This window comes from Leptodactylus fuscus, chromosome 7 (assembly GCF_031893055.1).
Source record: "Leptodactylus fuscus isolate aLepFus1 chromosome 7, aLepFus1.hap2, whole genome shotgun sequence".
NCBI lineage: Eukaryota > Metazoa > Chordata > Amphibia > Anura > Leptodactylidae > Leptodactylus > Leptodactylus fuscus.
In genome coordinates, this window is record NC_134271.1 from 140,444,857 (window position 1) to 140,458,103 (window position 13,247).

At 40.8% G+C, this 13,247-nt stretch overlaps 3 protein-coding genes across 3 annotated transcripts; all 3 read right to left on the reverse strand.

Annotated features, from left to right (window-relative positions):
• Positions 1 to 244: 244 nt before the first annotated feature.
• Positions 245 to 1,198, reverse strand: LOC142213390 (olfactory receptor 2G3-like). The gene has a single exon (XM_075281707.1). It carries the CDS (start codon positions 1,196 to 1,198, stop codon positions 245 to 247), a length of 954 nt encoding a protein of 317 aa, XP_075137808.1.
• Positions 1,199 to 6,262: 5,064 nt separating this feature from the next.
• LOC142213391 (olfactory receptor 2G3-like) lies at positions 6,263 to 7,219 on the reverse strand. Its single transcript, XM_075281708.1, has one exon. The coding sequence runs from the start codon at positions 7,217 to 7,219 to the stop codon at positions 6,263 to 6,265; it is 957 nt and encodes a 318-aa protein (XP_075137809.1).
• A 3,251-nt stretch (positions 7,220 to 10,470) lies between these two features.
• Positions 10,471 to 11,424, reverse strand: LOC142213392 (olfactory receptor 5AP2-like). Its single transcript, XM_075281709.1, has one exon. The coding sequence runs from the start codon at positions 11,422 to 11,424 to the stop codon at positions 10,471 to 10,473; it is 954 nt and encodes a 317-aa protein (XP_075137810.1).
• Positions 11,425 to 13,247: the final 1,823 nt, after the last annotated feature.

Genomic DNA, 13,247 nt, shown 5'->3' on the forward strand with positions numbered 1-13,247 from the left:
ATCAAAATACAAAGGTTATGAGATGACCAGCTTTTAAATAAGTTTTTGATATTCTGTTTCTAGCTATATGTCTCTATGGCTAACTACACAGGATTTGTGTTGTGAATTGTATCCTGTGAAAAGTTGTGCCACAATTTCATGATATTCTTTTACATTGCATTGAAAATGCATTGAAAGTTAAGTTAAAGGTAGACATATCTTTGTTGTATCATAAAATGGACGGAGCAACTTTAGCTTCAATAACTCACGTCACAATGTTTTGATACAATTTCGCTACTTTTTTGAAATTTCTTGTTATACATTTCTTAACATCTTTATTTCTGATGCTGTAGATGATGGGATTCAACATTGGAGTGACCACCGTATAAAGAACAGACACAATCTTGTCGGATTCCACAGAGTGTGAAGATGGAGGCTGAAGATAGATGGACATAATGGTTCCATAATAAAGGCTGACAACGGCGAGGTGGGAGACACATGTAGAAAAAACTGCATGCCTTCGTTGTGAGGAACGAATTCTTAAAATGGTGGAGATGATGTACACGTAGGAAACCAATGTCAAGAGAAAGGAACATAAAACTATGAGACTGGCTGTTACATACAATGATATCTCATTAAGCCATGGATCTGTGCAGGACAGTCTCAAAAAGGGAGGTACTTCACAAAAGAAATGGTTGACATGATGAGTCCTACAGAAGGGAAGTCTCCAAGTAATTGGAATTTGTATAGAAGAGTTTGTGAAACCTACAATCCATGGTATTATGGCTAAGATGATGCAAAACCTCATGTTCATAATACTACTGTAATGCAAAGGTCTACAAATGGCTACAAACCTATCATAAGCCATAATGGCAAGTAAAATGCACTCTCCTGCCCCAAGTCCTAAATACAAGAACATCTGGAAAACACAAGCCCCTACTGAAATACTCTTGTCTATGGATAAAGTGTTTTTGAGGATTAGAGGAGCTACAGTGGTAGAAAAACAGATGTCAAAGAAAGAAAGATTACACAGGAAGAAGTACATAGGAGTGTGTAAGGTTGGGCTGGTCCTCACCGTGATGAGAAGAAGACAATTTCCTGCCAATGTGATAATATACATGACCAAGAATAGAAGAAACCCTATAACCTTAATATGAGGACTAGTAGATAATCCAACTAGATAGAACCAACTTGGAAGAGTTTGATTGACGTTCTCCATAGATTCACTCAGAACCTTGAAGAAAGAACAAAGTTGAAGACTAGTTGGTGCTAATATACAGAAGAAGAATAACAGGCCCCAAGTGTAGACCACTGAAAGTGGCACCAAAAATTAAGGAACTGTGATTCGTTGTTATGATGTCCTACTCAAACTATTCAATAACCAACTTCTTGTATCAACCTCTACCATGGGCATCAAAGTCAAAGAAAAATTAATTGGACCTCTTTGTTAAAGAATTCCCCAAGATCTAATAGGCAAAAAATATTATTTACCTGGATGTTTCACTTCGCTTTTCAGAAAGTGATCTTTGGACATGTAAGAGTAGAACATTTGGCACAAATCATTGCACCAGATCTTCACTTCAATTGTGACGCATGTTGGAGGGAACATCATGGTTTGAGTTCACTTGGTTGCTACAGGACCTGGACTCCTTCCAATCATCGAGGGAACAATGAATTCCAAGGTGTATCAATGCATGTTACCGGAGAACGTAATCTCAGCCATCTGTGACCCTAAGCTGTAGAGACATTGCGTGTGACAACAAGGCCATAACCCGAAGCAAGCAAGTAAATAACGTAAAGAACTGTTAAAAAGTAAGACTTGTAATTTGCATTAGTCAACTAAAAGTCCTGACTACAATGCCATGGAAATGGTGTATTGTAACGTGAGCATGCGCAGTACACTCTGTACTCCATTGAACTACAGGAGCGTACTGCGCATGCTTGCGTAAGCGGCCACAAAAAAATGACTGCTGGCATGTGCACTCAGCTCTGCTTGCGGCCCGATGGCGGAGCCGACTGCGCAGGCGTACAAGTGTGACCCCAGCACCGAAAGAAGAAGATGGAGAGGCTGTTGCTGATAAAGATGGAGGTGGCGCTGGAGAGAGTTCTCTCGCAGCATTGGGGACGCCCCCAGTGCTGTTTGAGCACGCCCCTCAGTGTTGCGAGATAACTAATTTGCATACCGACGAAAAATGGATTTTTAACCGAACGGCAGCATGTAAAAGACTTCTAAAGGTAGGAGAAGAATAGCGTTGAAAAAAAAAAAAAGTTTTTAATGGTAGAATACCTTTAATTTAGTATATTATGACTTTTATTATAATATTTTTTGTACAATTCTGGCTTTAACCTACCTTGAAGCCATCTGGGTTTCATTTCAAAAAGAAAATGCTAATTTTATGTAACAACGACAATAACAACAACAGTAATAATTAAATATTCGAATAATTTCTAAAATAATATAATGAAATTTTTTTAAAGGAATTTGTCACAGATTATTACATTTTTTTCCACTGCGTCTGGCTGGATTGCTGGAGAGGTTCCAATGAGTAGTAACATTACTGAGGTGTATATATGTATATATTAGGTATCACAAACATCTTCCTTCATTATTTTAATGAGTGGTTGGAGATTTGATGGAAAATTATAAATCTCTCGATACCCACTTACCTTAAGAATAGCAAAATTATCTTAAGGGATCCTTAACCCGTAAGAAGGTCATTTTTTTTGTAGAGTATTGCAAACTGAAGCTGAAGCCAGACATTTTATGTAGTGCCTGATCCACCAAGTTTAAAAAATGTGAATTTTTAAAAAAAATGTAATTAAAAAAAAAATATCTTCCCCATTTTTCAAATAAAAATTAATAAGCAGAAGAAACAATAATTTTACTTACCGTTGAATCTGAAAATGCTCATGTTATTAAAATATAAAAGTATTTATCCAAGTCAGTGAACGCTATAGTGGGGCATAGGTGGTGGTGGGGGAGGGGTTTGAAATTCCTGAATCCCTGTTTTTTTGGTAGTTTATCTTTCAAAAGATTGAATACAAATTCATCAAAGCATCACATATTTGCTAAAATGATGTCAATGAAACCTATAGCTCACCCTGCAAAAAAAGGAGCCCTTACACAAATCCATAGATAGGAATATAAAAAAGTTATACTATCAAAAATTGGTGATGCAAAGAATTGTTTAACATGAGGAGGCTATACAGTGACCCAGTGGCAGAGTGTGGAGGTGGCAGCAGCGTGAGGAGGCCATACAGTGACCCAGTGGCAGAGTGTGGAGGTGGCAGCAGCGTGAGGAGGCCATACAGTGACCCAGTGGCAGAGTGTGGAGGTGGCAGCAGCGTGACGAGGCCATACAGTGACCCAGTGGCAAAGTGTGGCGGTGGCAGCAGCGTGAGGAGGCCATACAGTGACCCAGTGGCAGAGTGTGAAGGTGGCAGCAGCGTAAAGAGGCTACAGAGTGGAAAAGTGATATAATGTGGAGGTATCAGTAGCCTTTGGAGACCATACAGTGACCCGTGACAGAGTGTGGTGAGACAGCACAAATCATTCAATCTGCTGCATCTGGCATTGGTGTGTGGAAATCCTGGCTGTTTCAAACCTGATTCATCATCACAAAGGTGAATCTCTACAAATTTTGGGGAGAACAGATAAGTTCTCCTTGGGTAACTATGGCCCCCACTGCACTATACACCCTCTCTGATGCCAAACTACTTGCCGGACAGCCTTTTCAGGGCAAACTTGGCCAGTTGCGGCTCCAATCCAGTTTGGCTGCATAGAAACCCAGTGGATCTTGTACCACTGGTGGCAGGGTTCATTATAACACCACCTGTTGGTTCAAGTTCTGCTCTGTGTCTAGCTGTTGATGAGCAGACTATTCCCTATGCAGGGGAAGAAAGCTGCTCATCAACCACTCTAGGCTCAGGCTGCTGCTGCTGGAGCCGATACTGCTTTTACTCCTGTCCTGCTACCTCCTGCCTCTTTTCCTGCACCTGGAATTCCTTGGATGTGTATGACCTGGCTTGCTTTACAGACCTCTCCTCCGTTATCCTAATTTTGACACCTTCCTGACCTCCTGTGTATAACCTTTAGCTTCCATCTGAACTCCCATTTGGATCCTGATTTGGCTACTCTGTTGACCTCCTGTGTATAACTCGGCTTCCCTGACTACGCTTCTGCCTCTGTCTTCTGCTACCAAGTGACCTCCAGTTATCGACTCGACTTGTTTGACCAAGAATTTGCTTCTTGGGTATCTGCATGACCCCCCTGGATTACCCTCCTGCTCATCTGCACACCAGTCCATCGTGCTCTCTTGGATTTCACTCCCAAGTTGGTGTCTGGGTCCTTCTACTTGGGGTTCGCTGGGTGTGCATCGCTCTCTGGGCAGTTGCGGATCTGGGCCTTGGACTTTGACCACGTCCAACTCCACCATCAGGAACTCTGGTGAAGAACTCCGTGGTCTGGTTCCGCTCCAGTTGGGAGAGTGTAGTACACCCAGGATTGTTTTTGCCTCAGCGCTTGTGGATTCTAGTTGCCCAGAACTTAGTTATTTGTTGCATCAGGTTACTAACACTAACATTGTGGAAAACCAATAGTAATCCCAATTACAGTCGGCTACATCATCATGTAATAATGTCTGCATTTCACTGATGTCCTCCTCAATAGTCTCTAAGCCAGGAGCCTGACCGCTCGTAACACCAAATCCCAATCCACTCTCCTCATCAGATGTCTCCTCATGCAGATGTCTCCTCCAGATCTTGGCTGGGCACTAGCTTCTGACTGTTTAGCAGTAGCTCATCCTCACAGTATAGTGGAGCTGAACCCACAACATAGAGTACTTCTCGATCTGAGGGAAAGAAAAGGACAGAGGCAGGTTCAGGACACCTTAGGGTACAGGGTCTGCTCCCAGGTCATTCCAACTAAGGGTTGTGTTTGATGAACCCACTGACTCTTGGCTGGGGATGTCTGATGTGACTTGGGATAAAGTGGATGACTAAGTCAACCAGTCTACAACAGTTGAGTTGCTGGTTAAGACCCGACTGCAACTTGACACTGGGAGCTCAGACTTCTGTAAGTGACCCCTGCTACCATGCTCCCTTACTGTGCTGCGAACTGTGCTTGAATCAGAAACATTTAGACCTGTGGCTCTTCCCTGTGCATGATCTGTCGCTTCTCTGTCTTACATACTGAGAAATGGCCTGTAATTTTATACTGGGAACAAAATGGTGAATATGTCCTTAATTTGTTTTCCCACTGATAAAAATCCATTATATAAGTGTTAGAATAACCAATAACTACAGAGATTAGTGGCTAAGAATGATTGATTTTTGCCACTACTGTCTTGAGAAATGGTCTGTAATTTTATACTGGGAACAAAACAGTGAACATTTCTCTAATTTATCTCCTCACTGATAAACACCTTTAAATAAGTGTAAGAACAGATGACTGCAGAGATAAATGGATAAGAATTCCGTTTTCTCTGGCACAGTAGTACTAAAGGCCTGTAACGTTATGCTTTGAATGAACAGTGAATAAGCCCCTTATAATAAACACCTTGAAAAAGGTGTAAGAACAGATAACTGCAGATATTAGTGGATGATAATTCACAGTTTTTTGTTGTACTGCACTGTAAAAGGCTTGCTGTGTTCCATCTTGAACACACAGATATAAGTAATGAGCTGCAGTAATAGCGGCAGTGAGCACTGAAATGTGTATTAAGATTATTTTTGTTAATGACCCTGCCTGACTATACCTAAAATGGACGATGTATACCTAATGACGCTGAACTGACTATACCTAAAATGGACGATGGTTTTTATAGAGCTGTAGCATCAATGGGGCGGCTGGCTGTTGATTATCTTCACACTTGGCATTGTGGATGATGTGGCATTCCAAGAGTTCCCTGCCCCTTTTCCTAAATGTGCTGTGGCCTGTGATGCATCGGTGTGAGGAAATCCATATTCTTGGTGATTCAAAGATTTCCTGAAATTCAGACTGAGTTCCATTTCTGTGGCTTTGATTCACTCATCTCTAGGAATAGTCACCCAAATTCAAAGGCTATCAGATGACCATCTGTTAAATAAGTTTATGATATTCTGTTTCTAGCTATATGTCTCTATGTCTGGCCAAACAGGATTTGTGTTGTGAATTGCATCCTGTGAAAAGTTGTGCCAAAATTTCATGATATTCTTTTACATTGCATTGAAAATGCATTGACGGTCAAGTTAAAGATAGACATATCCGTGTGGTCATCATAAAATGGGTGGAGCAAGTTTAGCTTCAATAACTCACAATGTTTTGATACGATTTCGCTACTTTTTGGAAATTTCTTATTATACATTTCTTAACGTCCTTATTTCTGATGCTGTAGATGATGGGATTTAACATTGGAGTGACCACCGTATAGAGAACAGATACAATCTTGTCGGTTTCCACTGAGTGGGAAGATGGAGGCTGAAGATAGATGGACATAATGGTTCCATAATAAAGGCTGACAACAGCGAGGTGGGAGGCACATGTCGAAAAAACTGCATGCCTTCTTTGTGAGGAACGGATTCTCAAAATAGTGGAGATGATGTACACGTAGGAAACCAACGTCAATAAAAAAGAACATATAACTATGAGACTGGCTGCTACATACATTGCTATTTCATTAAGCCAAGGATCTATGCAGGACAGTCTCAAGAAGGGAGGTACTTCACAAAAGAAATGGTTGACATAATGAGTCCTACAGAAGGGAAGTCTCCAAGTAATTGGAATTTGTATAGAAGAGTTTGTGAAACCTACAATCCATGGTATTAGGGCTAAGATGATGCAAAACCTCATGTTCATAATACTGCTGTAATGCAAAGGTCTACAAATGGCTACAAACCTATCATAAGCCATAACGGCGAGTAAAATGCACTCTGCTGCCCCAAGTCCTAAATACAAGAACATCTGGAGAACACAAGCCCCTACTGAAATACTCTTGTCTATGGATAAAGTATTTTTGAGGATTACAGGAGCTACAGTGGAAGAAAAACAGATGTCAAGGAAAGAAAGATTACACAGGAAGAAGTACATAGGAGTGTGTAACGCTGGGCTGGTCCTCACCGTGATGAGAAGTAGACAATTTCCTGCCAATGTGATAATATACATGACCAAGAATAGAAGAAACTCTATAACCTGACTATGAGGACTAGTAGATAATCCAAGTAGATAGAACCAACTTGGAAGAGTTCGATTGACGTTCTCCATAAATTCACCCAGAACCTTGAACAAAGAACAAAGTTGAAGACTAGTTGGTGCTAATATACAGAAGAAGAATAACAGGCCCCAAGTGTAGACCACTGAGAGTAGCAACAAAAAATTAAGGAAATGGGATTGGTTGTTATGATGTCCTACTCAAACTATTCAATTACCAACTTCTTGTATCAACCTCTACCATGGGCATCAAAGTCAAAGAAAAATTAATTGGACCTCTTTGCTAAATACCAAGATCTAATTGGCAACAAAAATATCACTTACCTGGATGTTTGACCTCACTTTTCAGAAAGTGATCTTTGGACATGTAAAATAAAGGTAGGACATTTGGCACAAATCATTGCACCAGATCTTCACTTCAGTTGTGAAGTATGTTGGAGGGAACATCATGGTTTGAGTCCACTTGGTTGCTACAGGACCTGGACTCCTTCCAGTCATCAACAGAACAATGAATTCCAAGGTGTATCAATGCATGTTACCGGAGAACATAATCTCAGCCATCCATGACCCTAAGCTGTAGAGACAAGAGCAACAAGGTCATAACCCGAGTAAGGTCATAACCTAAGTAAAGAATTGTTAAAAAGTAAAATTTATGAAGGTGAAGCACATTTGCAACGGTGCAAAATTATTTTTCAATGTTAAGCAATTCTTTCCGCCATAAGGTATTTTTAGTAGAGGTGATTGCATGCTAAAAGGCATCATACAAAGGTTCACTATATCTCTGCACTACTAGACAGCTTGTGTGTTATTACTTTACTTAGATCGTGATTGTCTGTAGTGTGACTTACAGTAGATAATAATCAGACCACATGGATGTGTACGTTCACACCACTTTTTGTAGGTTTCCTCCGGGTGCTCTGGTTTGCTCCCACACTCCAAAGACATACTAATAGGGAATTTAGATTGTGATTCCCACTTTGAGCAGTGATTCATGACAATATCTGTGCTCAAAATGGGGGCCACACGGTGACTCAATGGTTAGCACTGCAGCCCTGTGTATAAGAGAGCTGTGTGCGACTGTGCTGTGTGTGTATAAGAGAGCTGTGTGTGCGGCTGTGCTGTGTGTGTATAAGAGAGCTGTGTGTGCGGCTGTGCTGTGTGTGTATAAGAGAGCTGTGTGTGCGGCTGTGCTGTGTGTGTATAAAAGAGCTTTGTGTACACCTGGCCTGTGTGTGTATAAGAGAGCTATGCGCAGCTGTGCTGTGTGTGTAGCAGAACTGTATGTGTCTATCAAGCATGTGTTGGCTAAATAGTTGTGTATTCATACAAAAAAAAAATCAAATAAAAAAACACTAAAATTGTAAAAGATTTTACTTTGGCTCCCAAGACTACCAAGAAGGCACTAGACTAGAAAGTTACTTACTCCTCCACTTTATGACTTTTATTATATTTTTTGTACAATTCTGGCCTTAACCTACCTTGAAACCATTTGGTTTTCATTTCACATAACAAATGCTCATTTATGTAACAACAACATTAATTAAAAATTCTAACAATTTGTAACAATACATTCTGTTCGTATAAGATGTCTGCACCTGGCTATATTGCTGGAGTGGTTCCAATGAGTAGTAACATTACTGAGGTATATATAGATATATATTAGGTATCACAAACATCTTCATTACTTTAATGAGTGGTTGGAGATTTGATGGTAAATTATAGATCTCTTGATACCCACTTATCTTAAAAGATCCTTAACCCTTAAGAAGGTTATTTGTAGGGTATTGAAAACTCAAGCAAAAGCCAGACCTTTTATGTAGTGCCGGGTCCACCAAGTTTACACTTTACACAACCAGGATATAAAATATGACTCCACTCCTTTAGCCTAGGCCAACAAAACTAATGACAGTAAACCATCCAATACTTTAGACCACCAGGGAAATATTTAATATGCAACATGGTTGACGTCATTAAAGGGGTTGTCCCATCACAAGGATCCTATCTATACTGCTTGTTAATGTGAATGTAAGACTTTTCCTAAATACATTGCTTCAGCAAAACTGCTTTGTTTGTCCACTATCTTACTTTATTCAATTCTTTGTGGCCACAGCCCTGACTTATCTGCTCATGAGTCAAGTGATGTATCTGCTGCTCTCAGGGGGGAGGGAGGAGGGGCTAAGTGCACGGAAGCGAGCCTGTGTTTCTAGCTATTCCTGTGTCTATACCACACATGTGACCTAGCTTCCTGCTATCAGATAGGGGAGAGGAGCTGCTTTCATTTCTTCTGTTCTCCCAGTTATCAGGCTAGCTAATTCAATTGTGTTCATTATGGCAGAGACAGGCAGTCTCTGTATGTAACACAGAATGGAGTTGCTGCTGCCTGTACTTCATAGTCCAATATGGGTGCGCGGAGCTACATGCAAATTTGGGGGCGGAGCTAAACGGCAGGTTGCCTGTGAAACACCGCCCACCAAATGATGCAAGAAACCAGGAAGAAAGAAGATTTTACAGCAGTAAAGACTGATGACTATGTGAGGTGGGAATACCCCTTTAATCTAATGTGACTTATATTCTAAAAAATGAAAAAAAAAATGAAATGTGAAATAAATTTGTAACCATAGGAAATCAATTAAAGTAGAACAAATAGACCACTTAAAGAAGGTAACATCGGGCATGCCATTATAAGATGCCAAGATATGTGTCCCCTGGACTATATACATCCAGAAATGTAGGCTATGAGATGACCAGCTTTTCAAAATCAGCACAAGTTTCTGATATTCTGTTTCTAAACCCTATGCTATACATTTCTATGTCTGGTCACACAGGATTTGTGTTGTGAATTGCATCCCGTCAAGAGTAGGTTTGAGCCGTTCTTGAGATTTCAGGATCGATTTTATAAATCCAATTTCCGATAATTTTCTAGCCGATCCAGATCATGAAATTTGCTTGATCGCCGATTGGAATCCAATCTTTTCCGATCCCGATCGCTCAGCTCAAGTCAATGCTTCTCTATGGGAAAAGTCACTTTTAGGGTTGAGCCGATCTTGATGAACCTCCGATCTTGATGAACCTCCGACCTCGATCCCGCTGTAAAAGTTTGGGATCGGAAGTCCGATCGCGATCGTGCAATTTACATGATTGCCAATCGGAATCCGATCTTTTCCAATCCCGATCGCTCAACCCTAGTCAAGAGTTCTGCCAGAATTTCATGATCTTCTATTACATTGTATTGAAAAATTATTGAAAGTCAAGTTAAAGGTAGACATATCAGTGTGGTATTATAATATGGGTGAAGCAAGTTTACTTCAATAACTCACGTTTTGATAAAATTTCATAACTTTTTTGAAATTTCGTATTATACAATTCTTAACATCCTTATTCCTGATGCTGTAGATGATGGGATTCAACATTGGGGTGACCACCGTATAGAGAACAGATACAGTCTTGTCTTTCTCCACAGACTGGAAAGATCGAGGCTGAAGATAGATGGACATAATGGTTCCATAATAGAGGGTGACAACGGTGAGGTGGGAGACACATGTAGAAAAAACTGCATGTCTTCCTCGTGAGGAATGGATTCTTAAAATGGCGGAGATGATATAAACATAGGAGATCAATGTCAAAAGAAAACAGAATAAAACAATAGCCCCGGCTGCAACATACATTGCTACCTCATTAAGCCAAGGATCTGTGCAGGATAGTCTCAAGAAGGGAGGTACTTCACAAAAGAAATGGTTGAGCCGATGGGTCCTACAGAAGGGAAGTCTCCAGGTAAGTGGAACTTGTATAGACGAGTTTATGAACCCAACAATCCATGGTATTAGGGCTAAGATGATGCAAAACCTGAAGTTCATAATATTGCCATAGTGCAAGGGTTTACAAATGGCTACAAACCTATCATAAGCCATGATGGCAAGTAAGACGCATTCAGCTACTCCAAGGACTAGATAACAGAACATCTGGGTGACGCAGCCTCCTACTGAAATACTAGTGTCTATGGATAAAGTATTTATAAGTATTACAGGAGCTACGGTAGAAGAGAAAGATATGTCTATGAAAGAGAGATTACTGAGCAAAAAGTACATAGGAGTGTGTAACGTTGGGCTGGTCCTCACTGTAATGAGAAGAAGACAATTTCCTACCAATGTCATAATATACATGACCAAGAATAGAAGAAACCCTATAACTTGGACTTGAGGGACAGTAGATAATCCATTTAGGTAGAACCAACTTGGAAGTGTTTGATTGAAATTCTCCATCAAATCACCCAGAACCTTGAACAGAGAACAAAGTTGAAGATGGTCAATTGTTTTTACTGAACTTGATAATAATATGCATAGGGATATTAACAGGTTCCGCTCAAAAATAAAGGGTAGGACCTCCATGTTCACGATCTAAGTAGCACCAAAAATTAAGTGAAGTCTAATTGGTAGTGAACTCTTTGTTTAGCTCTACTAGGAGTGGTCGACTTATTAACATATCTCCAAAATTGCAACATATCTACAATACAGAATATTCTACAAACTTCATAAACCTCCTTTAGGGTAAGTTCGCACAGTTTTTTGGTCAGGATTTTGAGGACGTATTCGCCTCAAAATCCTGACCAAAAAGATGGCTCCCATTGAACACAAGCCAGCTCCTGGAAAAAGAAGCGAGGTGCTCATTCTTCAGGCCGTTTCGCCTTGCGATTCGGTTCCAATCCAAAAAACCCCATGTGAACTTAGCCTCACAGGGTCCAAAACACTGAACAATGGTGTTCATGGACGTTGCCATGAACAAAGCCACCACACCCCAAATTTAAAGCAGAAAAACTATCGTTGCCTATTTCTAAGCTGTCTAAGCTTAGGTAGATGTTCCAGGAACCAGGAACATCATTACAGCTGTGATGCCTGGTAGAGGGATCTTCATGGTTTTGGCCTGATGTGCTACTTGGTGCTACAAGGTCCTTGAGCACTGAATTCTGGGATGTAGGAGAATAAGGGTTAGCAGAAACAGTCCATGACCTTAAGCTAAAAACATGTCCTTAATCATACGAGTAAAGACTCTAAAGGATGGTTGTAAAAGATTGGCCTATCTTAAAGTTCTGTTACCCTATTAAGATGCTGTGGCAAGACCTAGAGAGGGCCGAGTACCCAAGGCATCCCAGAAATACTGATAAACGGAAACAAATTTACAGGGAAGTTTGGTCCAATATTCTTTCTTTACGTTATGCAAATGTTATTTCCACCTGCAGGAAACATTTGGTGGAGGTGATTGTGGGTAAAGGGTGATTTATAGAGTTTATTAAGTTCAAGGGTTCACTTAATTTTTTCTCTCAAGACTGTCGAGGTTTCAGAGAGATGAACTGTTGTATTGCAGTCTATGGAACTTGCAATCAAAGTAGCCACCTTTTGCTTTGATTCCTGCTATACACACTCTTGGCATTCTCTTTATGAGCTTCAAGAGGTAGTCACCTGAAATGGTCTTCCAACAGTCTTGAAGGAGTTCCCAGAGATGCTCAGCACTTGTTAGCCCTTTTGCCTTCACTCTGCGGTCCAGCTCACCCCAGACCATCTCAATTGGGTTCAGGTCTGGTGACTGTGGAGGCCAGGTCATCTGGTGTAGCACCCCATCACTCTTCTTCTTGGTCAAATAGCCCTTACACAGCCTTGAGGTGTGTTTGGGGTCATTGCCCTGTTGAAAAATAAATGATGGTCCAACTAAACGCAAAATAGATGGTATAGCATGCCGCTGTAAGATGCTGTGGTAGCCATGCTGGTTCAGTATGACTTCGATTTTGAATAAATCCCCAACAGTGTCACCAGCAAATCACCCCACACCATCACACCTCCTCCTCCATGCTTCATGGTGGGAACCAGGCATGTAGAGTCCATGCATTCACCTTTTCTGCATCGCACAATGACACGGTGGTTGGAACCAAAGATCTCAAATTTGGACTCATCAGTCCAAAGCACAGATTTCCACTGGTCTAATGTCCATTTCTTGTGTTCTCTTCTGCTTGTTGCCTGTCCTTAGCAGTGGTTTTCTAGCAGCTATTTTACCATGAAGGCCTTCTGCACAACGTCTCCTCTTAGCAGTTGTT

What these genes read in the sequence shown, in the direction of transcription:
- LOC142213392 (XM_075281709.1), bottom strand. Translation starts at nt 11,424, where the DNA reads ATGGAGAATTTCAATCAAACACTTCCAAGTTGGTTCTACCTAAATGGA.
- LOC142213390 (XM_075281707.1), bottom strand. Translation starts at nt 1,198, where the DNA reads ATGGAGAACGTCAATCAAACTCTTCCAAGTTGGTTCTATCTAGTTGGA.
- LOC142213391 (XM_075281708.1), bottom strand. Translation starts at nt 7,219, where the DNA reads ATGGAGAACGTCAATCGAACTCTTCCAAGTTGGTTCTATCTACTTGGA.